Genomic DNA, 27,247 nt, shown 5'->3' with positions numbered 1-27,247 from the left:
ACTTTATTCCAGTCTCCCCAGCTGTCTCCCCACCCTTGCACAAAGGCAGAGAAGCAAACAGAAGTCTTTAAGGTTACATTTCAATGAGTCTGAGAAGAAACCAGATTCTGTAAGCAGAGCACCAGAAAATAAAGAATGCTGAATCACTATATGTGCTATGACTGTCAGAAACTGGCCTGAAGGGTTCTATGAGCGTGAGCCGCAGGGAAGTAGCCCTTTCGGCATCATCTCGTGCTGTTTCTGCCCAAACTCCAAGCAGATAAAGGGGGTACTCTTCTCTCTGACCTTTTCCACGGCTTACTGTCAACCTGCCCAATGTCCCATGTTAGGAGAGGTGCTAAACAGCTTCAAACGGCATGCCACTCGGGCAGACCACCACCTTGCCATTAAAAGGACACAGGGCTCTGTGGGTAAAGAGAAAGGCGCCCATGAAAGAACGTTGTATGAAAAAATACTGCAGGCAGGCACACCAGCTGCACCCGAGAGAGAACTTGGGAGCGTGCAAGGAGATGAGCAACTGGTAGCTCTTCTCCCCAGGGATTTGGGGGGTTTACAGTTATTCAAGCTTTTTCAAAGTTTTTGCTCTAAACTCTGTGTCTATTTAAAATGTACACTTGAAGCCTCACCATGTGTTTAGAACTTCTGCTTTTCTCTAGGGTATCTGTCGTCTGTGGCTCCTTGAACAGTCTGCATGGAAATAAGTCTAGGACCCCCTCCTCGAGCAGCAAATGGCTTGTTTCTTCCCTAGGCTTCTTTGACTGTTTACAAGGCCACTGGAATGGTAAGGGACCCAGGAGGAAGCGGGTGGGGGAGAGGGAGAGAATACAAAACAGTAAACCAGGAAGCTGCCCTATTTTAAGAAATCTAAATCCAGTCCTACGAAGAAGAAACGTCTGCTGATTTCGCCACCCTCGGAGTCACAGAAGGGTGGGTGTGCTCTCACAGAACCAGCCGGAGGAGACCTAAGCTCAGAAGAAACTCACTGCAAGGAGAGAGTTATCGGCTGGGGAGTGCGTGGAAGGGCCCGGGCTCCAGGCCGCCTCACTCGACCTTCCGCAGGTGGCGAAAGCTCCGCACCGTCCTGTCCACGGCGTCATCCATGCTGACCAGCGGCCGGTAGCCCATGACCTTTTTGGCTTTCTCACAGCTGTAGTAATGGAATGTGCCAGCCAGCGCGACCCGCATGGGCGTGAAAGTGGGCTGAAGCTGGGCTATGGGACTGATTACCGTCACCAGGAGGGACAGCAGGAGGGCCAGGTAGTAGGCCACCCAGTAGGGGATGTGGTACTTGGGGGCCTCGTAATTGAGGCCTGTCAGGATGCGCGACAGGAAAGTCCAGAAAGGGATGGGCTCATCGTTGGTGATGTGAAAAGCCTGCAGGGGGGAAGGAGAAGTTAGGAACTGCTCCCCAGCAGGATGGGGCGGCAGGCCATGCTTGGAGCTGGAGCTCAGCCAGGACCAATATTTTGAGAAACCAGTGGCCACTCCCTGCCTGCCCGCCCCAGTTCCTTTGCAAGGCAGCTCGAAAGTGAGGCGGTTATTAAGCCTACACAGACCGCAGGCTGCAGGCAGCTTTCAGGCGATGACAGGATTTCAAGGGAAGCTTAGATTGCACTTGGGAAGGTACATTTGTTAATTTAATAATTGTGTTAATCACGGTAACTGCAGTAAATCATCTTATCTTCAGATGCAACGAACGGGTCATATGACATTTCTGAAACGTGCTGTCTTTGGCGTAAACTAAAAGCCATACCCACCACACCCCCGCCACACTGAGAGTTACAGGAGGGGGAAAATGGCGGAGGCCCAGGAGAAAAAAAGAGCCCAAATACGGGGGATTCCAAAGGTCGGAGTGAGAAACAAAGAAGACGGGGGCCCTAGGAGTGGGAGTGAAAGGAGCCCGCGTGTGCTCTCTCATCTCTGCGTGAGAGCTGACCTCACCCCACCAGAGGGGCTCAACCGTGGCCCAGTGGGATCCTAGAGCAGCTTTGCCAGGATGCAGGGTCACAGAAGCCACTTGCCAGTGGGTCCAATCACTGGGAGGAGAATTGTGAAGGCAGGCGGACACACAGGGGCAGGAAATGGTGGGCCAGCTGCTGCCGAGCAGGTAGAGGCAGGAAGAAGCAGGTGCCTTACCTTCCCACCCAAGGCTGTGTCTCTGGAGAGGTGCTCTGCAGCCAGGATGTGTCCGTGGACCACGTTTTCCACGAAGGTGAAGTCCACCAAGTTCTCCCCGTTCCTGCATGTGCACAAGGAATGGGTTCCCTGCGCCGGGGGAGAACCTGGTAGAGCCCCTGCACGTGGACCCAGGGCCAGGACCCGCCTTGGCAATGCCAGCCCCTGGCACACCTGGGCATCCGTAACAGTTGAAGATGGGCAGGAGGCCAGGGCTCCTAGGCCCTCAGGGCCAGTGGGATATTTAAGGGCCCACCAATGAATCTGCAAGTCCCAGGTCCTGCCTGCCCCGTCCCAGTGTGGCCAACACTGGTATTGTCTGCTCTGGGCTCTAATTAGGGCAGCAGCTCTGAACTCCCTCCAGGGCACTCTGGGCTAATGCCTTTCTCTGGCCTCAGAGTTTTCTACTGTCTCTTTCAAATCCCACAGCAGGGAAGCCAAGTGAAAGGCAGGGAGGCAAAGTGGCAAGGCACAGGGATAAATGGGGAAAGAAAGGGAGAAAAGAGAAGGAAGAAAGGAAGAAAGGAAGAAAGGAAGGGAGGAAGGGAGGGAGGGAGAGAGGAGGGGGGAAGGAAAGGTATACTGGGGACATAGTCCCAGTCTCATCACCTGCAGCAGCCCTCCCACTTGCACTTGCCCAGAGGAGGAATGTTAACACCTACCCCCGCCTTCCTAGATGCAAGGAGAGCAGAGGGCTTGGCCCTTAACCCTGGGCCAATTGTTTCCCCTCTGAGCCTGTTTCCGGAATTTCCAAACAGGGACACAAATGTTTTCGCAGCCTACCTGAGAGGGTTCATGGGGCAGAAGAGTGTCCTGCCACAATCCATGTCTCCCTGGAACTTGTGACTATGACCTTATCTGGAGATAAGGTCTTTGAATATGTAATTAGTTTAGATAATGTCACACTAGTGTAGGGTGGGCCTTAAACCCAATGACTGGTGTCCTTATAAGAGGAGGGACGTTTGGGTACAGACACACAAAGAAAAGAACGTCACATGAAGATGTAGGCAGAGACTGAAGTGACGGGTCTACAAGCCAAGGGACGCCAAGGGTTGCTGGTAGCCACCTGAGACTGGGAGAGAGGCCTGGAACAGACTCTCCCTCAGAGCCTCCAGTGGGGCCAACCCTGCCCACACCTGGATTTTGGAGTCCTGGCCTCCATCACTGGGAGTGAATCCATTTCTGTTGTTCTAAGCCTCATTTGTTGTGGCAGCCCCAGGAAATGAGCAGCGGGCAGCACAGAAGGCCACGTAAGGCAAGAGCCGACTGTGTCCAGGGCGGGGGGCGCGGGGAGGAGAGCAGCCAACTTACCCGATCATGAACTTCATCTTGCCTTTCCTGGCCGCCTCGATGAGAATGGGGACCAACTGGGGGTCCCTTGGGCCAAAAATGCCATGAGGGCGGATGGCTGTGGTTATGAAATTCTCGTCAGGATCGTTGGCACCCAGCACCGCCTGCGGGAGAGCAGAGGGACCGTGTGGGCTGCAGACATGCTCCCCAGGGGACAGGACCTTGCACAGGGGCATGGATGCCGCCCACTGCCGCGGGCTGCAGACTCACGTCAGTGACACTTATAATTCGGGACTACTTCTGTATCCCTTTCCCCACTCCAACACCCAAATCTGAAAACACAGGAGAGAGTTGGGTCGAGACCAGTAGAATCTAACAGAAAGGCCTGGGTTTGGGTTTAAACACTAAAATGCATGAATGCAGCAGTTTGTGGAAAATATCTGAGAGATCCAGTTAATGAGTTAGCTGGGGGCCTTCAGTAAGGCTGCTGCCACCAAAACGGCTCCTGACTTAAGCTCCATGTGCCAACTGTATGTTTCCACCAGTCCTGGGCTGTTGTGGTCAGAACTGAGTACCACCTCCTAGGAAGGGACTCTGATGAAGCCAACTGGGCCAGGAAGAAGGGGCTGAGAAGGGGGAGGGTCTGGGAGAAACAGGGCAGCAACTCAGTAGCTAAACAGATGAACCGGCATGTCGGGTGAATCCTCAGAGCCATGTTCTGTGTGGCTTAATGTACAAGCTAGAACTTAAGGGCTTCAAGTACAGAGAAACAAGTTTTGTCTCAAAGGGAACAAAACTTCCCAAAGGATCAGATAGGTCGTTGTTAAAAATGGGGACCACGATGGTACTACTGCCAAGGCTGTGTGCTGCTGAAACGAGATGGCCCACCTCACCTAGGATTTCTACTCCGTGGTGGCAAAATCCTTGTTCACGTTTTGGTCCAGTGAGCTTAAGCCACTTGTTGACTGTGTTCACAATGATCGGAGTTACCCAAAGGTGGAGCTGCCTCTCCTCTCCCCCCACCAGGCCCTGGTCCCCACAGGGGCAGAGGAAATGACTAAATAAGCCTTCAAATGCCCTCTAGCCGAGGCTCATCTCTGTTACTAAAGAGGAGAAAGCTCTGGGAGTCCTAGATAACACCACACTCCATCTATTATCTGTCAGCACGTTTGAAAGCCGGCAGCAGCTTGACATCTGCCGCCAACTGGAGGCTCCAGCACAGTTACTGCCAGAGGCGTTTACAGGCTGAGCTCATTTCCAGCAGAGCACCCAAGAGTCAGTGCAAGTGACACGACGATGGTCTGAACCACAGCTGCCACTTGCAGCACCTGAGCCCAGGGGGCGGGAGACCCAGGAGTGCTGGAGGAGGGTGCACGGGGCCCAGTGGAAGCTTTAGCGCTCCTCGGGTCAAGTCTGAGCAGGTGGGAGCTACGTGAGGCTCTCTGTGCTCCAAGGAGCAGGCGGGCAGACCCAGGACTGGAGCTTGCAAAACCTAGGCCTCCATGCGCTGCACTGGGAAGCCCTTGGGTCTCCCGGCAGATGAGGTCTTTTGGGACTTTCTGGGTTGGAGTAATAGCAAACAGATGGGAGGCGGCTGACACTCAGGCCGCGCAGGGGGACTCTGGCCAATCTGGCGTTAAGCTCTGGTTCCATACATACCGGCTGCGAAAGAAAACCTCAGTAGGCGTGGCCCGCTGCCAACAGCTGGGAGAGGCAAACTCACAGCTGCCTGGCCAAGGTGAGCTGCCTGTGGTCGATGAGCATCTATGGCCTACAGTATCGGGTGTCCTCAGGGTAATATTCTCCTGGACGTTAGTCCCGGAGCTGGCTACTGTCACAGTCTCTGCTACTTGGCCCAGACTGCTGCTACAACCAGGTGCTCCCTGGTGAAGCTGGCTTGCCAAGTGGAAAAGTACTTTTCCTTAAAATAAAGCAAGAGCCTTCCATTGTTTAATTTCAAAAAAAAAAAAAAAAGGACAGAGGGTGCAAGAGTGCCACTAGGAAGGTGTGTTCAAATCAAAACACACTTGAGTGTTTAGCCTGAGTTCTGCCTCCCACTTTGGGTCATCATAAATTGTCTGATTGCTGGAGCAGTTCAGTAAACTTGCATGGTATACATGTTGAGTGCAGGCTCTAGAGCTGCGCGACCTCAGGAAGCTTCCGAATCTCTCTGCACCAACTGTCCTCCTCTGTAACCTGGTGACGGTAACAGTACCTGCCTTATGGGGTCATTGCGAAGTTTAAATGAGGCAGCTCCTCCTAAAATACAGAGTAGCGTCTGGCCACATTAAGCTATTATGTTATTTTTTCTGTTATTATCCTTGAAATTGAATTCCATCCACAGATTTTACTGCCCAATTTACATATTAGGCATCAGAATACTAACTTCCTATGTTCATAAACATTCTTCTTAAGAATCTAAATTCTGTAGACGTTCATAGACCTCGTTTGTCACTCACTCAACCAGTCCTCAGGTACGTACTCTCTCCTGTAAGATCTTCGTCTCCGTGTAGTAGTCAATGGGTTTCCTGGCATAAGGGAGGTCTTCGGTTCCATTTTTGATGTCGACACCCTCAAAGATGACACTGGCACTGCTGGTTAAAATGAGTTTCTGGCAGAGGAGAACAGAAGATTTAAAAAAAATGAGTCAGGAACGATCGCTGTTTAAACATCACGATGGTCAGGTAGGAAAGAGAATCAAATGGCACGTGCTCACAACCCTCGCCCCATACAGATTCTCCACTATGATGCCTTCCCTTTTCAGGCCTTCTCAAAATAATGCAAAGATCACCATCTTTTGCAGGTATGGGGATTTGAGACACATTATGGTATCACACTCTAAAACAGTGAATTTCACATTTTCCCCCCTCTTATCACAACCAAGGGATAGAACAGATGGGAGCTATTCTCCATGGGGGAAGGATAGCCCACAAACTTCGAGGGAGATGCCTGTCTGCAAAAGACCCTGGTGATTCTGATCCCAACCTTGGCACGTCAGCACACACGAATGCGCACGTGCACATGTCCACTGGCGAAATGCTATTTGAAAGGAAGTTGCTTTCTTATGAGGGTTCGTAGCTTCCAGCTATCTGGTTAAGGGCAGCCCATCCTAAACTGAACACCATTAGCTCGAATCACATCTTTATCACTTTTATTCAACAAGGTCCTGGAAGTTCTAGCCAGCATGGTAGGATAAGGGAAACAACAAAGTATAATGATTTGAAAAGAAGAAACAAAACTATTGCCACTTACAGGTGTTGCAAATGTCTACATACAAAGCACTACAAATATACAGAAAATATTAGAGTTCAGCAAAGTTGCTGAGTACAAAATCGATATACAAAAATTAACTGTGCCCCTACGTAGTAGCAGTTGAAAATGTAATGTGAAAGATATTTCAACCACCAAAAGCAAGGTACATGGAATAAATTTAACAAAAGATGTACAAAACCTTTATGAAGTGAAGTATAAAGCTCTATTGAAAGACATTAAAGAGAGAGATAAATAGACATATTATGTATGCATTTATGGATACGGAGACTCAATATTTGAAAGATATCAATTCTCTCCCAAATTACCTTTAGGTTTGAGGCAATTACAGTAACATTTCCAACAGGCTTTATCAAGGAACTCGACAAGCTGGTTCTAAAATGTATACGAGCAAAGGGCTAAGAATACACAAATTCTTTTTTTTTTAAATTTTATAAAATATTTTCAATTTTTAAACATCTTTATTGGAGTATAATTGCTTTACAATGGTGTGTTAGTTTCTGCTTTATAACAAAGTGAATCAGCTATACATATACATATATCCCCATACCTCCTCCCTTGTGCATCTCCCTCCCTCCCACCCTCCCTATCCCAACCCTCTAGGTGGTCACAAAGCACCCAGCTGATCTCCCTGTGCTTTGTGACTGCTTCCCACTAGCTAGCTGTTTTACATTTGGTAGTATATATAAATCCATGCCGCTCTCTCACTTTGTCCCAGCTAACCCTTCCTCCTCCCCATGTCCTCAAGTCCATTCTCTACATCTGCGTCTTTATTCCTGTCCCACCCCTAGGTTCTTCACAACCATTTTTTAAAAAAATTCCATATATATGTGTTAGCATACGGTATTTGTTTTTCTCTTTCTGACTTAATTCACTCTGTATGACAGACTCTAGGTCCATCCACCTCACTACAAATAACTCAATTTCGTTTCTTTTTATGGCTGAGTAATATTCCAGTGTATATATGTGCCACATCTTCTTTATCCATTCATCTGTTGATGGACACTTAGGTTGCTTCCATGCCCTGGCTATTGTAAATAGAGCTGCAATGAACATTGTGGTACATGACTCTTTTTTTTTTCATTTTATTTATTTATTTTTGGCTGTATTGGGTCTTCGTTGCTGTGTGCGGGCTTTCTCTAGTTGCGGTGAGCAGGGGCTACTCTTCACTGTGGTGCGCAGGCTTCTCTGCGGTGGCTTCTCTTGTTGTGGAGCACAGGCTCTAGGCGCGCAGGTTTCAGTAGTTGCAGCATGCAGACTCAGTAGTTGCGGCACACGGGCTTAGGTGCTCCGTGGTGTGGGATCTTCCCAGAACCAGGGCTCGAACCCATGTCCCCTGCATTGGCAGGCGGATTCTCAACCAATGTGCCACCAGGGAAGCCCCATGACTCTTTTTGAATTATGGTTTTCTCAGGGTTTATGGCCAGGAGTGGGATTCCTGGGTCATATGGGAGCTCTATTTTTAGTGTTTTAAGGAACCTCCATACTGTTCTCCATAGTGGTTGTATCAATTTACATTCCCACCAACAGTGCAAGAGTGTTCTCTTTTCTCCACACCCTCTCCAGCATTTATTGTTTGTAGATTTTTTGATGATGGCCATTCTGACTGGTGTGAGGTGATATCTCACTGCAGTTTTGATTTGCATTTCTCTAATGATTAATGATGTTGAGCATCCTTTCCTGTGTTTGTTGGCAATCTGTGTATCTTCTTTGGAGAAATGTCTGTTTAGGTCTTCTGCCCATTTTTGGATTGGGTTGTTTGTTTTTTTGACACTGAGCTGCATGAGCTGCTTATAAATTTTGGAGATGAATCCTTTGTCAGTTGCTTCATTTGCAAATATTTTCTCCCATTCTGAGGGTAGACAAGCAAATTCTGAAGAACATGGTTGGGGGAGTGACTTGTCCTACACTAGATACTGAGGTTCATCCTAAGGCAGGGCACAGGGGCCAAGAGAGTTTGAGAGCCGGGAACAGGCCCGCACAGGTGTGCTGCATAGGGCGCTGAATAGCGGGGAAAGGATGGATGGTATAACACATGCTGCTGAGCACCAAAACATCCTCTGTCTACTTCAGAACATATACGGACATAAATTCCTGGTGGATTAAGGATTTAAATGTGGGAAGTAACACTTTAAATCTCTGAAAAGAAAAGCACAGTAACCAATCTTCTGATTGCTCTATTGAGAGACATTCCCTAAATACTACATTAAAAAAAGCACTTCCTGCACTGTTACCCACTGAGCAATCCTGCCACTTCAGTGAATATACCAGAGCTATGTATATCAAGATGGAGAAATCTCAAAAACATAATGTTGGGGAAAAAAAGCAAGTTGGGGGCTTCCCTGGTGGTGCAGTGGTTGAGAGTCCGCCTGCCGATGCAGGGGACACGGGTTCGTGCCCCGGTCCGGGAAGATCCCACATGCTGCGAGCGGCTGGGCCCGTGAGCCATGGCCGCTGAGCCTGCGCGTCCGGAGCCTGTGCTCCGCAACGGGAGAGGCCACAACAGTGAGAGGCCTGCGTACTGCAAAAAAAAAAAAAAGCAAGTTGCAGGAAGATATATTCAACATGATATTATTTTTACAAAGTTTTAGATTTTCTTTCTTTTCTTTTCTTTTGGCCACGCTGCACAGAATGCGGGATCTTAGTTCCCAACCAGGGATTGAACCCACACCCCCTGCAGTGGATACACAGAGTCTTAACCACTGGACTGCCAGGGAAGTCCCCTACAAACTTTTCTTTTTTTAACGTTTTTATTGGAGTATAATTGCTTTACAATGGTGTGTTAGTTTCAGCTTTATAACAAAGTGAATCAGTTATACACATACATATGTTCCCATATCTCCTCCCTCTTGCGTCTCCCTCCCTCCCTCCCTCCCTATCCCACCCCTCTCAGTGGTCACAAAGCACCGAGCTGATCTCCCTGTGCTATGCGGCTGCTTCCCACTAGCTATCTATTTCACGTTTGGTAGTGTATATATGTGTGTATATATATATATATGTATATATGTCCATGCCACTCTCTCGCTTCGTCCCAGTTTACCCTTACCCCTCCCCGTGTCAAAACCTGGAAACAGCCCTGGTGTTCTAACACCTGCTACAGCACAGACGAACCCTGAAGATGTTACACTAAGTAAAGTAAGTCAGACACGAACGGCCACATGTTGTTTGATGCCACTTCTATGAGGCCCCTAGAGTCAAATTCACAGTGACAGGAAGCAGAATGGTGGGCGCCAGGGGCTAGGGGAGGAGAGAGTTAGTGTTTAATTGGTACAGATTTCAGCTTAGGATGATGAAAAAGTTCTGGAGACGGACGATGGCGGTGGTTGTACAGCAATGTGAATGTGCTTAATGCCAGTGAACTGTACACTTAAAAAATGGTTAAAATGGTAAATTTTATGTTTTATATATATTTACATTATATATATATATATATATATATTTAAGCCACAATAAAAAAATACAAGCAATTTCTAAATTTTGTAGCTCTTTAACCAAGACTAATAAACCTTAGGGTCCTCAGATGGTCTGTTCAGATGCTCAGCAGGTCCTAGGGCTGAATTTCTAGGCTCTTCACACTTTAGGAAGCAAGCCTGGCTAGGCACAGGAAGAGAACAAGAGCCCTGGTCCCCACACACTTGGAAAGGGCCATCACACGCTCCTGACAGCACTCATTCCAGCTTTCCCCTTACCTGAACCCCAGCCTCTTTGCAAGTTTCAATGACATTCTTGGTGCCAACGTAATTCACTCTGTAAAAGAGTTCCTTGTTGTTACTGGATGGTGGGGGCGATGCGCAGTGGAAAACTGTGCTTACACCTTTCAGAGCTGGGTACAGATCCTGGAGAAGCAAACAAAGACAAAAAAAAAATCCCTCCTGCTTTAGACAAGTAAACATCCTCCTCACATTACCACTCTCCAATCTGGGGCATGTAGGTGTCTTGCCCTTTAATAATTCTACAATCAACACAGAAATACATTCTCATTGTAAAAGTCAAACAACACGTAAGTACATGGCACAGAAACCATATTGTCCCTTTAACCGCCCCCCTCCCCATTACCTGGGCCCAAATAAAAACTGGTTTGGGGCATGAGAAGCCTGTGGGATCCAGAGAAAGGCAGCATCTTTGCCTTTGCGCCTCATGGGTGGTGGGTGGGTGGGGTACAATTCAGGGCACCTGCAGTTAAAGCTCCTGGGGAAGATGAGCCCATAGATACACATTATGAATCATATGAAAAGACAGTGTAAATACCCAATACACAGCAGCATTCCTTTCTGTGAAACTAGACATAAAACAGTAACCTGAGACAAAAACATGTACGTTTAATTTATTGCTACAGGGAAGCAGAGCTCCTGAGATCGACGGCTGATTGCAGATCTGGGGCAGGAAACAGACAAGATGAGCCAGGAACACCTTGTCGCACCAGAAAATAATTCCTGTTAAAAGGACTCGAGAGCCAACTTGAAGACGCTCCCACTGGCCAAAAAGGAAGGGACAATTTGATCCCCAGTATGAGTAAGAATTCCTTTTGCAAAGTGGCAAATAAAGGGAAAGAGTCAAGCATTTAATCTGCACAAGGTACAAAGATTTGAGCTAAGAAATAAAGAGAGAATAATAGCATGTCACCATTTTGTGAAACCTTAACTGAGTAATAAGATCTAGGAATGATCAATAGATACTAACATCACCAAAAGAAAGACAACCATGAATTATGTGCCTAGATCCACCGATTATTAGCATTTTGCCACAATTTTCTCTATGTAGACATGATGTTTTTCCTTGAAACCATTTGAGAGTAAGCTGTAGACATCATGCCACTTAGCCTCTCAAGTCTTCACCAGGCACCTCCTAAGAACAAAGACATCCCCCTAAATAACCACAAAACATTCATCGTATGCAAGAAATGTAACAGATAGGATACTCCTATGCAATCATTAGTCTCTATCCAAACTTCCCCAACTGTCCCAATAATGTCCCCTCAATTTGGATTAGTCTTTTAGATTTAATACTTTTGGCAAGAACATCACACCAGTGACATTATGACCTTCTCAGGGCATCACCCAGTCTGTCCCATTGTTGGTGATGTTGATCCAATCATTTGCTTAGCGGGATGGCTGCCCGATTCTGGCCATCAAAAAGGTACCTTTCCCTCTGTGTAATCCACTACTATTATATTTGGTGAGGCTCAAAATGTCCCAGATTTGGCCAGTGGAGGCTCTTCAAATTGGTTCCTGTGTCTTTTTGACATATTCTCATTAGTTTTTGAGTACGTCCTTAATTTTGTCCTAAGAAAATATTCCAGGCTCACCTTGTACTACCTACCCTGCCCCAGAGTCCTGCATAGGCTATTTTACCAAGAAGCCCGGGTTCCTATTATGGGCAGTGGTGTGTAGAAAGCAAAATCTGAGCACCAGGTGTGCTTATGGCTGTTGGGGTGTCAATCCATGATGCCCCAACGGAAAAAAACCCAACCAGAATCAGATGCAGTCTTCACTCCACTAGAAATATAATACAAAGCATAGATATGACTTCACATTTTGTAGTAGCCACATTAAAACAGGAAAAAGTGGGAATTCCCTGGCGGTCCAGTGGTTGCGACTCTGCGCTTCCGCTGCGGGGCGGCGGGGAGGCCTGGGTTCAATCCCTGTTCGGGGAACTAGGATCCCGCGAGCTGTGTGGCACGGCCAAAAAAATTAAATAAATAGAAGTAAAAAAATAAAAAAACATAAAAAAGTAAAAAGAAACAGGTGAAAATAATTTTAATGTATTTAATATAACCTACACGGACGTGTTCAACAACACCATGGGGATGAAATCTGCAAGATCCAGACCATGGTTTATGATGAACATCCAGTCCCGTCCTGCCCCTTCAGTCGACTGCAATATTCCTCAACCTTTTTGGTTCCTTATTTGGAAAGACAACTATACAAAAACATTGTGAGACATTCAGAGATATCTCAACACTGGTTAGAAATTAAGCAATTGTCAATATGTTTTAGGTGTGGTCATGGAGTTGTGTTTTTTCAAAGGATTCTTATCTTTTAGTAACAAATACTGAAATATTTACAAAAAAAAAGACAAGATGTCTAGGTTTGGCTTTAAAATAATCTGAGGGTGGGGAGGGGATACAGATGAAACAGGCCTGGCCGTGAGTGTATATGGAATAGAGAGAATCTATAAAATATTATAAAGACAGAAGGAGAAAGAACACATGGAGGAGAGACTAAGAGACATGTAGAATATAACGAAAGACTTTACTGTATGTCCAGTAAGGCTTCCAGAAAGAATGTGGGTAGAGTCAATATTTGAAGAATTTTCTCAAAATGAGGCCCACTAGGTGCCGAGTGGGATTCAAAAAGAAAACTAAAATTCAGACCTAGAGATACTCTCTACAGACCATAAAGGACGAAAAAGAAAATCCTAAAAGGCATGAGGAAAACTCAGCTGACCTACAGAGGAACGATGCTCAGATTGAGCGATGGGGGGAAAACTGTGAAACAAGAATTCCACCTGCAGCCAAACTAGCATTCATGAGTGAGGGGAAAACAGAGACATTTTCGGGCATAAAAGGACTCAGCGAGTTTACTGTGTACAGATATTCGCTGGGGGGAATGCTACAGGAAATGCTTCAGCAGGAAGAGGAAGGAACCTGGGAGAGAGAACTGGGATAGGAGAGGTGCTGATGAGTGGAGACTTCAGTCGATCCCTCCCTCGTCCTTCCCCGTCTTCAGGGTGAAGAAAATCTGGAAGCGAAATACTGGCAACGACAGCATGGGAGTTGTGGGGGAGTGGTTTGGAGGGGAGCTGAAGTTTGCTAAACAGCCTGTCTCCTTTGAGGGGACATGTCAGTGATCAAATGAGACCATATCCCTGCCATCAAGGAGGGTCCATTCTCTGGGTGGGGGGCACAGATACCTAAGTTTACACAGAGTATATCAGCTAGTGCCAAGTGTTACACAGAAACAAAGCGGAGTAAGGGAGATCCAGAGGGGCTGGATGCTTAGCATAAGGTGCTCAAAGACTTACAGGAATTTCCCGAACAAGCTCTGCGGTTCACGAAGAGCATTCCTGACAGAAGGAGCAGCGAGTGCAAAGGTCCTGAGGCAAGAACTCAGTTGGTGAGTTTGAGAAGCAGTAAGGAGGCCAGTGTACCTGGACAGGAGCAATGAGGGGGAGTGTGGGAGCGGGTGAGGTCGGATCACGCAGGGCCTTGTGGGTGATTATTCAGGTCTGTATGTTTGCTATAAATAGGACTGGACACCCCTGGAGGCTTCTGAACAGAGGAGCCCTGAAGTCTGATTTATGCATTAAAAGGGTGGTGGCTTGGACCAGGGTGGTAATGGAAGGGGTGGGGAGCTGATGGATCGGAGATCTACTTTGAGAGTGGAGGCAACAAGATTTGGTGATGGATGGGATCGAGGGTACAGAAGAGAAAGGAATCAAGGATAAATTTAAAGTTTCTGGCCAAAGCAATCCGAAAGACAGAGTGGGCATTTATCAAGGTGGTGAGGACTTTAGTAGCAGCAGGTTGGCTGTGCTGGGGGAGGGGGCCAGCTTGTAGCAGGGAGCCAGGAGCTGAATTTTAGATACAGCACAAAGAGAGATAGCCAGCAGGCAGCTGGATAGACACGAGGCTGGAGATCTCAAGCTTGGAGCTTATTAGCTTCTAGACTGTATTTAATCTGTGAGCCGGAGTGGATTCACCAGGACACTAAGTGTGCTTGGAGAAAAGAGATCTAAGGAATAAGCCCTGGATCCTGCCAAGTTTAGACATTACAGAGATAAGGAGACTGAGGAGGGGCAATTGGTGAGGCAGGAGGAGAAGTGAGCGGGTGGTGAGTGAAGATACTATCAGGTGCCGCGGAAGGGTCCAGGCAGATGAGAAGCACGGTGTGGCCACCAGATCTGGTCGCTTCCAGGTCCCTGGTGGCTGTACCAGTGGCTGTTAGGTGAAGACCTAGCTGGAGTGCTGCTATGAGACAATGGAGGGAAGCAGTCAGGGGTGCTGAGAACAAATTACCACAAGGGGAAAGTGGGGCAGTAGCTAAAGCCGCACCAGGGCGTTCTGTTTCCTTAAGATGGTGACGCTGTGCTGATGGCTGCGATCTGGTAGGACAACTTGCTGATCAAGGAGAGAGGGTGGAGAATCCCTAGAGGAATCACCAAGTAGGGAAGAAGACACGGGCTCTAGCTGGTGCCTGGACCATTTCCAGGGCTAAGCACGTGAAGAGTGTAGGTCTGTGGATATGGTGCCGGAAGGTACATGGGTCGCTTGAAGACCACGACCGTGAAGAAAGAGGCAACAAGCTTGTGTTTTCTTCTCCAGCCCCGTTTGGCTGCACAGAGACACCCCACGGAGGTAGAACTGGATTTAACCAGGGCTGGGGTTTAACCCAGGAAGTACAACATGATGGGGAGGTTTATGTGTCCATTTTTCCAGCAGACACTAGTCCAGGGGCTGCTCTGAAGATATTCTGTAGCTGTGGTTAACATCTACAATCAGTTGACTTGAAATCAGAGGAGACTGTCCTTGATAATCTGGGTGGGCTTCATTCAATCAGTTGAAAGGCCTAAGAGTAAAAGCTGCGGTTTCGGGAAGAAGAAAACCTGCCTCAGGACTGCCTGGGCTTGCAGCCTGCCGGCCTGTCCTGCAAATTTCAGACTTGCCAGCCCCCACGATCCATGTCTCCCTGGTTCTTTCTCTGGACAACTCTGACTGATACATACAATGAGGGCTGAGAATCATGCAGGAGAAAGTCAGCCATAGACTTGACAGCAGGGAGGCTCTGAATGGGGTGCGGGATAGTGGGAAACGGCCAGATGCCTGGGTGGGTCACAGACCTGGTAGAGTGGAGGTCTTAGAGGCTGTGAACTGGAAAGATAGGAGCTGGGGCTCACAGTGCAACACCTGTAAGTGAGATCACGGAGAGGACACACTTACTGGGGACGACCGAGGTCTGGGTCTAGGGAATGACAATGGGAGTGGAGGCCAAGGCAAGGGTACTGGCAGGATCATAGGTGTGAATACTGAACTTGCCAACAATTACGATGAGGTTGACCTTGGCCAGGAGCTAAAACCACTGAGAAATGAGATGGAGTCACCTGGGAAAGGGAGAGGGTGGCTGTGGATCGTGGCCACAAGGAAGGGTACGAGGGTATGTACAGCCTGCTGGTATTACCTTCAAAGCTGGAGGGAGCTCGAGTCAGGGTGAGAGAAGCAGTGATGATGAACAAGGAAGACTTCTACCCCATCTCCAGGCCCACAGGTGGGGAGGGTTGGGTAAGGAAGACAGCCTGGAATTTGACAGGGCTGCAGGGGAAGCCATGGTCTTAAAATCCAAAACAAACAAATAAACAAACTATAGCCAACGATGCCAAAGCCGAGAAGAAGAGCCCAGTGACAGGCTGAAGGAAGCCACTATGATACATACAACATGCGAAGGACTGTCTCAAATAGAAAGGAATTACACATCCCTAGGAACAACAAGGTAAAGCCACAGACTAATGAGCGAAGGTCAGCGACACGCATTTCACAGAGGAGGGTCAGGAAAAGGTGTGGCGCCTAGCCACCCGTGCAGGGGGCACATGTGACACTAAGCGTCACTGAGGTAGCACTTCACACTCTCCAGAAGGGCAATACCAAAACGTCTAAGAATACCAAGTGCTGGCAAGGACATGAGCAATGGGGATCCTACCACATGGCTGCTGTGAACTTAAGTGACAAAGCAGCCTTGTTGAGCAATTTGGCAACATCTTAAAATTCAAAATATTACCACCCTTATAACTCGGCTAAATCTTGAAAACATTAAGGGAAAGAAGTCAGTCACAAAACGACAAATATTATGATTCCACTTATGTGAAGTGTCCAGAATAGAGATGGGAGATGTATGGTTGCCAAGGGCTGGCAGCGGTGGGGAGGACAGGAAACGGGGAATGACTGCTAGCAGGCCTGGGGTTTCCTTTTTGGGTGGTGACAATGTTCTGGAATTACACAGCGGTGAGGGACGCATCACTTTGTGAACAGACTAACAACCACTGAATTGTACACTTTAGAAATGTGAAATTTATGGAATGTGAATTATATCTCAATTAAAAAAAAAACTCCAGCAATTGCACTTTTGGATATACACTCTGGGGCCACAGTCGGCACACTATGGCCTGCGGACAACTTTTTGTAAATAAAGTTTTATTGCTACTCAGCTACACCCACTCATTTATGTATTGGCCACACTTGCCTTCGTACTACCAGGGCAGAGTGGAGTAGTAGTGACAGAGATGACAGTTACCCATTCTCACTAGTAACAATGTGGGTGTGTGTTAAATTCTTTCCTATAACTTTACAGTTTTTCAAAAAACTTTTGTTTTAGAAACAACAACTTGGCTGGCCTCTGAGCAGCGTAAGTCTGGTAGTCTCCCTTCAGGGGCCTGGGGCAATCGGCAAGGCTGGGTGGTCTGTTACCTGTTGGCTGCAGAGGTCGCCCAGGAAGAATTGCACGCGGGGATCGTCGAACCCTTGCCGAATGTCAAATACGTTGACAGCGTAGCCTCTTGCCAGCAGTTGCTCCACCATGTGCTGCCCCAGGAACCCAGAGCCTCCGATCACTGTGCATTTCATGGCCTGCAGAAAGGGAGGGATGGCAGTGGGGTACGGGTGTGCTGAGAACTATTAAGAGCCTGGACTCACAGACCATGAGCCACTGCGATGGCAGGTCCATCTCTTAGTTTGAAACTCTTCTTGAGCCAAGTTGGAAGCTTCATATAATTCTGGTGTCCTATCACCAATGCCAATCTTCTCTCCTGGGATCAGGAGAGGCAGGATAGCAAATGATACTGAGGCAGACTTTGGTTAGACTGGATGACCTGAGGGGAGTTCCCTGGCGGTCCAGGGCTTATGACTTGGTGCTTTCACTGCCGTGGCCCAGGTTCAATCCCTGGTCGGGGATCTAAGATCTCACAAGCTGCACAGTGTGGCAAAAAAAAAAAAAAAAAAAAAAGTGACACCTTCTTGTTCCCAATAGCTGATCCATGGGCACTTCTAAGGCAAAAAGCAAACCAACCAACCGACCAACCACACACATGAATGGAAAAACAAAATAAATCAAAACGTGCCACCCACTCAATTGACAGTGTGCACTTAAAATATCAGAAAGGAGAAAGCAGAGCCTTCTTACTTGCAGGGCAAAGTCAGCCCCCTTTGCTCCCCAACCACTATAGGGCTGGCTGTGTGGCTTAGGGCTCGTCACCTAACCCCTTCTCGCCTTAGCACATCCATGTAAGACTGTGCTTTTGTCTGATGGGATCTCCTGGTGGGGTTGCAGGGAGGACGGGTGAGCTGTTCATCAGCCGGGCCCAGGGCTTTGCTTCCCCTTCTCTGAGCTCTGAGGAAGTTGTTGAAAAATTAGGGGAGAGCTATGGTGTTTACATTTCAGTTTCTGCAACACATACACTCTTGGCTAAATTCCAACTCTGGTAACTGGGGATAAAGGAAGGACAGTGCACCACATGCAGGCGCTTAAATATTCTGACTCCAAGGAGTCGATGCAAAACTGTAGCTGGTGTACGCTGATGAAGCTGGCTATAAGGGGCCCAGATGGAGGACCTGGTATATCCCTCCTCCCTGGGGTCTTTGTAAAACCATATCTGGGCTTCCTTAAGATGACAAACCCCCATTCTTCCCTGAGCTCATGTACAGTAAATCAAAGTTGGGGATGGTAAGTAGAGATCGTAAAGAAATTCTGCTCCTGATTAAAAAACCAACCAACCAACCTGCTATGTATGCCTTAAATGCCTATATGATTGAGACATGCAGGAGACTGCAGGGGTGCCAGAGCCTCTTCTACGGCTCTACCCCTCTCAACCTGTCATCCCATCTGGAGTGGTATTGTTAGTGGAGGCCACCAGGTCCTCTGTAGACGGCTCCGTAGCGTTAGCGTCATTTGTTCAGGCATTTGTAATCTCCTGACAGAGTCAGCCTCACTGTGCCGCCCCCCGCACCAGATTATCTTTTAAGCCCATTCTCGTCTATGCTTCAGTTACTGCCATATACATGTAATCACAGCACGCTACGTTATTTGCACCTTTACTAAAATTTCTAACACACCCCCAGGGCATAGGCAAATGAAATTACACACATCCCACTTGATCCCCCTTTCGGCAATCCCTTATCCTCCCGTTCCCCCCAAGTCAGCTGCACAGGCAAATGCAGTTTTTTAGAATAACTCTGAGCATCCTTGCTTCCCAAGCTATTTTTTCTTGGTTTAGTAAAAATTTGCCTGAGCCCAAAGAGGGTCTAAACTAGACATGTCTAAGGGCATCCCAAAGGATTTCAGAGTCTCTTGTTTATATTATCTGCAATCTCTAGTTACAGTTGTTTCAAAAGGCTGATATGGTCTAATTAAAAACAAATCAAATAACCTTGCTACTATGTCTAGTGCAATCTCGTTTCATGATTTTAAATGCAAGCAATCCGTACTCCTCTCTTTGACAGTGACGTGGATTTTTTTATTATATTGAAATGTTGCACCAATATTGCCTGGGAAGCGTGGGTCAGCAGCTGTGCCAGAGAGTTTTGTAATGATGAGAACAGAGCTGGCATTTACCCCAGAGAAGTCAGATGTGGGATGGAACCATGGTATTCGGTTACAGGAGATCACGTGAAATAACCACTTAACTTTTCATGGCCATGAAAGATGGCACGGGGCAAGTGGGCCCAGCAGACAGAAGGAATATGCACTAACAAGTAAGAATGAGACTCCAGACTGGAAACAGGTAGCGAGACTCAAGAATGGGGTACTGCCGGGAGTTATAAAATTGACATCTTGGAGACAGTTTTAAGAATAGGAAAAGGAAAGAGGGGCTTCCCTGGTGGCGCAGTGGTTGAGAGTCCGCCTGCCGATGCAGGGGACGCGGGTTCGTGCCCCGGTCCGGGAAGATCCCACATGCCGCGGAGCGGCTGGGCCCGTGAGCCATGGCCGCTGAGCCTGCGCGTCCGGAGCCTGTGCTCCGCAACGGGAGAGGCCACAACAGTGAGAGGCCCGCGTATGGCAAAAAAAAAAAAAAAAAAAAAAAAAAAAAAAGAATAGGAAAGAAAGCCATCTAGACATACTATTTCATTGCAATATGATCTTGAGAAAAGAGAATGCTCCAGGTCACTGGGTTTATTCCATCCTTTTCTGTTTTCCCTTGTCTTTAGCCGTGGGCCGTTTTCTCAGAGAAGTCTTACACAGAATGTATATATAAGTTAGGGTGAAAGTGTTCTTTTTATTGTAGTACTTTGTGTAACTTTTACTTCCTATAAAGTCAATCAATTAGAACGAACAACCATCCGAATCCAGATTGTTTTTGGTTGCTGAGTAAAGTCCTGATTCACACAAATAATGAACTACAGACGGCAAGGAGCTCTGGTGGTTTGTCTGAGCACTAGAATCTCAGATTAACACTCAACTACAGAGGCAGAGAGAAGACCTTACTCTGAGCTGTACACTAAAACCAGGGTGATCTGCTGACCTCTGGCAACCTCCTGGGAATCCTTAATTTACTAACATTTGATATAAACACATTTTTTACCTTGGTGTGATTTCATTTCTGAAGTGTTCGTTCAGCAAAAGTGAATCCAACCCACTCTTTGCAGATCTTTGTGGAAAAACCTCCAAGAGGCCTGACAATTCCTTCAAGTCCCTTCTGACACTTGCGACGCTAGACTTTAGGAGGCCTTGCTACCGCCCTTGTTGGCCCTGGAAAGGCTTCTGCCATTCTACCCAGAAGCACTGTCTAACCTGCTGGAGGCCACGTGAAGGCAAACCGAGGCACCCAGCTGACAGCCAGCAGTTACTGCCATGTGTGTGAGGCTGCCTGGAACATACACCTCAGGGTCCCCATGATAGCGGCTGTGACAGCAAGCCCAGGGGAGACCCACCAAGGAACCCCTGCCCCCTGCTGGGCCGAGCCCAACCTGTAGAATCGTGAACAAAGAAATGGGCGTTGTTTTAAACCACTACATTCTGACAGAGTTTGTTACACAGCAGTAAGTAACTGGTGCCTTAAATAAAGATATATATCTTCTATAAAGAAACAATACTCAACATTGATTGATTTAATAAATGAACCAAATACGATTTTTAACCCATAGCTACATATCAATGTCTTGTTGGTATGTATGTGTTCGACTTTCCCCTTACCTGGTTTTGGTTAACCCTTTTCGTACTCACTTTTGGAATGTCTTCTGTCAAATGTGTCCATGTGCCCTGGTCTCGCACTGGCTCACCAGCTGCTTGTTCCATTTCAGCTGCAAATTTGGCCCTGTCTGCAGTCAACTTTTCGGTCCTTAAAGACATATTTAGAGACAGACATGTTATATAAACTGAACCATCTTTTAGTTATTAGTGTTCTGTGTGGATGCTCCCCCGCACACGCACACATGGAGTTTTCACAAAGAGCTCAACCATAGCTTCAGCTGCTGGATGAAGCACTCAGTGAACATTCCTGTGATGCAGGCTGCCCTCAGAGAAGGGCCTGACTGGGCCCATAACTCACTGTATATTTGGCTCCAGGCAGAACAGGAAGCCAGTTAAATAATCTCATCCATCAGTTACAATGAAAAGAATATGTCTAACATCACAGCTTTTCCCACAGCACTTCAATTATTGTCTATTTCTCTCGAGTCGATCAGTAGACTAGTAGACTGTGGCAGCGCAGTGGGAAAACGCACAGACCCGGGGAGGCCCAGGTTGCAGTCCTGGCACTGTCAGAAAGTGTATCAATCTGCTCAAGCCATGTCTCTTTGCTGCAGCTCAATAAAACAGACTCAGTGCTCATCCCCATGGTGCCAGGGCATGGGATGCTGTGAGCAGGAAGAGTAAGAAGACACAGAGCTCTCCTTGTTGGTGGAATTAAAGCCACCCTGACCACATATAGAACTCAGAGTGTCTGGGGCCACCGGAAACCCTCGGGAAGTGGCCAGAGTGTGGTGGGGACCCAGCAGTTCATAACCAGGAGACAGTAGCAAAGCATATCAGGTGATAAAGTCCCACAACGAGACCAAACCACTGAACCGCAAACAAAGAGAAGCCGTTCACTTTGGGGTTACAGTGCATTAGGTCTTGATCTGCTTCCTTGGCAGTGGTCCATCTACCTAAGTCACAGACCCCCTAACACCGGGGGATGGCAAAATCCGTGACAAAGCAAGTCCAACTGCTTGCAGAAGGCTAGGCTCAGAGAGCGCTCTTCAGCGAGGAGGCGGCGGGCGGCCCGATCACACACACACACACTCTGTCATGTGTCCCCGTAGGAGCTGGTTTTGTGGCCTGGAAATGGATGTTAGGATCCTCAATGTCTGATGGAGCCATTTTGGGGACACATATTTCTGCGACCACAATGGAAGTTATTAGGAAATATATTTCAAAACTTCATTTTTCACAGAACTTTTTAGAAAGCACACCAACGAATAAGCGAAGTTCACCTGTAGCTCTAGGCCCATCCCGTCTGCCTTGTACACCATAATCCTCTTTGTGCCGGCAGATGGCCCTGTCATCTGTTCTCCCTAAACAGATGTGGCTGGCGAACATTTTATCCATTTGGTTCAATGTGCATCTGGCAGGGAACAAGGATCTGGGCACTTGCACCAAGGCCTAGCAAACAGTGTGCCTAGAGGTCCTGTCTGTCTTGCTCACCACTACATCTTGGCCCTCACACGTCCACTGGACGCATGAATACACGGTGTGTGTACGCACCCATGCTTTCTGCTTTCAACCGCGTACACACAGACACCCCCATCTAAGATGCAGGAGCTTCACTGGGGGCAAATGGGTTTGTTATTTTTCTGGTGGTGTTCCACTCACCAATACCCACTGCTGGTTTCTTACTCAGTCTCTCCTGATACTCAGGGAAGCATGAGGAAATGAGAGGGCAGACAGCATTTGGAGTGCTGTGGTCACAAGCCCAGGGACACCTGGGACCCCCAGAAGCTGGCAGAGGCAGGAAGGCTCCTCCCCTAGGGCTTGCGGAGGGAGCCTGGATCCATAACATAACTTTCAAATAATGCATATACAATTCTCAGCAAACCAGCCTCTTGCAAAAACAAAAACAAAATCAAATCTAATTTGTCTCAAATTATATACAAATTATTTTAAAGTTTGCAAATACTTTAAGCCAGATAAGAATTCTGCTGATACTTTAGTGGTCTCTAGAGGCTGGGTACCCAGGTCTAGCCTAGGGAATGAATCAGATCCCACTGGCAGCCCCCCTCCCCTGCAACCTAAATCCCCCATGTGATATATGTTCACGTCCAAATGAACACCAAGAAGAGTTGTGATTTAACAGACATTTCTCTAAAAAAGATATACTTTACAGATGACCAATGAGCACATGCAAGTATGCTCAACCTCCCTAATCATCAGGGAAATGCAAATCAAAACCACAGTGGGCAATCATCTCATACCTGTTAGGATGGCTATTATCAAAAAAACCCAGAAAACAGAAAATAACAAGTGTTGACAAGGATGTAAAGAAACTGGAACCCTTGTTCACTGTTGATGGGAACGTAAAATGGTGCAGCTGCTGTGGGAAACAGTATGGTGGTTCCTAAAAATATTAACCATAGAATGACCGTAGGATGAAGCAATTCCGCATCTGGGTACATACTCCAAAAAACTGAAAGCAGGGATTTGAACAGATATTTGTACACGCATGTTCATGGCAGCACTATGAACCGCAGCCAAAAGGTGGAAGCAAGTCAAGTGTCCGTTGATGGATAAACAGATAAAATGGAATATTATTCAGCCTTAAAAACGAAGGAAATTCTGGCAACTATGGAATGGGAGAAAATATCTGCCAAACTTGTATCTAATAAGGAGTTAATGTCCAGACTTCAAATCAATAGCTAAAAAAGAAAAGAAAAAACCAACCCAAACTAATGACCTGATTAGAAAATGAGCTTAGGGCTGGAATAGACCTCTCTCCAGAGAAGACACACAGATGGCCAACAGGTACATGAAAAAATGCTCAATGTCATTAATCATCAGGGAAATGTAAAACAAAACTTCAATGAGATACCACTTCACCCCTGTCAGGATGGCTGTTATCAAAAAGTCAAAAGATAAGTGTTGGCAAGGATGTGGAGAAATTGGAACCTTTGTATACTGTTGGTGGGAATGGAAAAACGATACAGCTACTGTAGAAAACAGTATGGAGGTTCCTTAAAAAATTCAAATAGAACCACCAAACCACCGTATGATCCAGCAATTCCAATTCTGGGTAGATATTCAAAAGAGTTGAAGCCAGAATCTTGAAGAGATATGGGTACTCCTAAGCTCATTGCAGCACTATTCACAATAGCCAACATGCAAACAACCTAAGTGTTCACTGATGGATGAATAGATAAAGAAAATGTGGTACATACATACAACGGAATACTATTAAGCCTTAAAAAAGGAGATTCCACTATATGAGACATGGATGAACTTTGAGAACATTATGCTAAGTGAAATAAGCCAGTCACAGAAGGACAAATACTGCATGATTCCACTTATATGAGGGACCTAAAGTAGTCAAACTCACAGAATCAAAGAGTGGAACGGTGGTTGCCAGGGACTGGGGGAGGGGGAAAGGGGGAGTTACTGATCAACGGGCAGAAAGTTTCAGTTAAGCAAGATGAGTAAGCTCTAGAGGTGTGTTGTACCTATTGTACATTCAAACATTTATTAATATGGTGGATCTCATCTTAAGTGTTCTTACAACAATAAAATAAAAATGAAAAGAAGGGACATTCTGACACATGCTACAACATGGATGAACTTAAGCTAAGTGAAATAAGAACCTTGGAGACATTATACTAAGTGAAAGAAGCCAGACACAAAAGGACAAATACTATATGATTCTACTTACGTGAGGTCCCTAGAGTAGTCAAATTCATAGACACAGAAAGTAGAAGGGAAGGTGCCAGGGGCTGGGAGAAGTGGGAGAATCGGGAAGTGATGCTTAGTACATATAGAGTTTCAGTTCTACGAGATGAAAAGAGTTCTGGAGACGGATGGTGGTGATGGTTGCACGACAATGTGAACGCACTTAATGCCACTGAACTGTACACTCAAAATGGTTAAAATGGTAAATTTTCAGTTCTGTCTATTGTACCACACATACACTCACACGAACAGCTGTAAGTGAGAAAATAAGGCCCCAAAGAGCAACGTTCTAAGGTTCACACATCAGAAACCTCAAGTCTTTTTCCTTTAAAATGATAGGTGTCTGAATTAAAACCAGTACGTATGCCCTTGTTCCTCTATACACACTGGGACAAGGCCTTAGGCTAAAAAGAATCTAGGAAGAGAACCATCTTCTATTAGGGAAACCCAAGCGCCTGGCTCCACTTCTGGGCAAGGGGGAGGAAGGTCACTGATAGGATTAGATACCGAGAGAAGGGAGTGAGCCCATCACCGCCTTCCTGCTGGGGAGAGTCTCCAGCTAGTGAGTCCTGGGGACAAAAGGACGGGATAGTCTGTCCATTTCGAACCAGATAGAGACAAGTGTTCCTTCCTTTGCGAACGTGGGAGACCAGGCTCTTTGTGAAGTGGAAATCCAGAGCAGCTCAGAGGGGTGTGTTGGGGTAGTCGGGGCCTGGCCTGCTGCTGTCCACAGACTCAGTGCAGGAAGCTAAACTGTGGCCACCGCGAGCTCGATACCCTAGTCTGTGGAAGAACGACGCCAACAACATCCAAGGCTTCCCACCAGTTCCCCAAAAGTCTCAATCAGCTCAGTCTTGTCCTTTCATGGATCTGAGGTGTCTCTGTGCTTCTGTCAGTCATTCATCTCTCTGCTGGTCTATTTACTTTTAGGACACAGAAAGGCCCTGATTTTGAATTTGTGGTGGCCACTGACAAAGCCAGCCTGAGAGCTTTAGTTTATGCTGTTCCCTCCACCTGGAATATTCTCCCTGTCCTCTCCATGGTGAGCTGCTCTGCTCAGCTGTCACCTCTGCGAAACCTCCTCCTCCTCCCCGAGCAAGGTCAGCAGCTTCCTCAGAACAGGTTTCTGTTCTCATTCTAACATAGCACAGCTTTAGGCTTTCTCCCCGCCACATCTGTCCTGGCCCGCCAGGCTGTGAGCCCCTGGAGGGCCAGCAAGGACCCTGGAATGGAGAGTATGGGTTGGAACTGTGCTGCTGCGGCTGGTGTAAGAGGCCTCATCTGTAGAGCAGCGATCCTTCCCACAGACTTCAGAGTTGCTGTAGGGCTGAAAGAAGCCCCAGGGCTAAAAGGGGAGCTGTAACTTGTCAAAAAGTTGTGGAAAAGCACCCTGGTGTCAGCTCACTCACTCATACATTCCCTCATTCACAAGGCCATTGCCAAACAGAACCTTGCACAGCACAGACATTCAGGGAGTCCAGCATCTGGGGTGGGAGTCAGGCTTAGCAGAACATTGCAGAAGTGCCTTTGACTTCCGATGAGGGTAAACCCAGGCGGGGAGGAGATCCCTAAGCCAAGTTCTAAGGCCCTGGAGGCGTGAGTCAAACAGAGGGGCTGGCTGTCTGGCTTGTACTCATAGGGAGGCTGCTGCTGAAGGCCTGGAGTGGGAGAGGAGCGAGCAGCAGAGGTGGGAAAGAGAAAAGAAACGGCATTTAAGGGGGAAAATGGATAGAACTTGGAGGCTGGTTAATGGGAAGGGGGCACGAAAAGAGTCAAATATGACTGCAAGGTTTTGGACCTGGTTTATGCTCAAAGAGGAAGAGGGTAAAGGGCAGAAGGTCGGTGAACACTGTCGTTTAATGAATGTCAATAAACCTCAGGCTTTGTCAGCCTGAGAAACTTATGCTCTGTCCCCTGCCCAGAGGGGAAGCAGGTAAGGGCTGAGAGCACACGTCCCGTTGTAATTCTCCAGGCAGGTCTCACACTTGCAAAACTCCTGTGACTTTGCTCAGGCGGTGTCTCCGCCTGCAATGCCCCTCACTATCCACCTGGAGTGTTTGGGTGCCAAAAAGAATATATTTTGATGACCTGCTCCCTCTCACGCTCATATCTGCTTCACTCCCTTCGAAGTCCGCTCCCAGGCCTCCAGCTCACTTCCCTGGGCTGCTTTAAGCCAGACGAGAACTACAGTGATCCTGTCTTGGAACCTACTTGAGAGGCAGGGGGTGCTCTTGAAGGGACACGCTCAAAGAAAGAGCCTCAGCTGCATTTGGCCGCTAACTCCCAGACGTCCGAACCTCTGCGACAAGGCTTGGCACGTCCCTTCCCTTCTCCGGGTCTCAGTTGCCCAGTGAGTACAGTGTCTGCTCCAACACGAAAGGTGACGCTCTTCTCTGGCCTCTCTGACCCTAACTCAATCTCAGGCCAGACCAGAGAGTCCCCGAGCCGGATCGCCCCACCCAACCCTTCCAGTCCTGTCGCCGACACAAGGGCGAGGTCGCAACCCTTACCCGTCCGTAGGCGGCCCCCTGGCTGTCCCCAGCGCGTCCGCAGCCTTCATCCTCAGCGCTCCAGCGGCCTGCAGCCACCCTTTTCTCCCCGCCCGCGTGAGCCGAGAA

The 27,247-nt window shown here is 47.6% G+C and overlaps 1 protein-coding gene across 1 annotated transcript; it reads right to left on the bottom strand.

The window, feature by feature from the left end:
* On the bottom strand, positions 1-27,247 carry NSDHL (NAD(P) dependent 3-beta-hydroxysteroid dehydrogenase NSDHL). Its single transcript, XM_082864869.1, has 8 exons — positions 27,140-27,247; positions 20,940-21,054; positions 17,192-17,350; positions 10,425-10,571; positions 5,948-6,076; positions 3,487-3,629; positions 2,137-2,239; positions 1-1,374 (listed from the first exon to the last, which is right to left on the bottom strand). Exons 1-8 carry the CDS (start codon positions 27,187-27,189, stop codon positions 1,042-1,044), a joined length of 1,179 nt encoding a protein of 392 aa, XP_082720995.1. The 5' UTR covers positions 27,190-27,247; the 3' UTR covers positions 1-1,041.

The sequence above is a fragment of the Leucopleurus acutus genome, assembly GCF_964270905.1.
Source record: "Leucopleurus acutus genome assembly, chromosome: X".
Lineage (NCBI taxonomy): Eukaryota > Metazoa > Chordata > Mammalia > Artiodactyla > Delphinidae > Leucopleurus > Leucopleurus acutus.
Note: the sequence above shows the minus strand (reverse complement) of the source record. Positions and strands in the feature narration are given on the sequence as shown.

What these genes read in the sequence shown, in the direction of transcription:
- NSDHL (XM_082864869.1), bottom strand. Translation starts at nt 27,189, where the DNA reads ATGAAGGCTGCGGACGCGCTGGGGACAGCCAGGGGGCCGCCTACGGAC. An exon ending in TGACAGAAGACATTCCAAAA is followed by an intron (nt 17,351 to 20,939) that starts GTGAGTACGAAA and finishes CCCTTTCTGCAG; the next exon opens with GCCATGAAATGCACAGTGAT. An exon ending in AAGATGAAGTTCATGATCGG is followed by an intron (nt 2,240 to 3,486) that starts GTAAGTTGGCTG and finishes GTGCACATGCAG; the next exon opens with GAACGGGGAGAACTTGGTGG.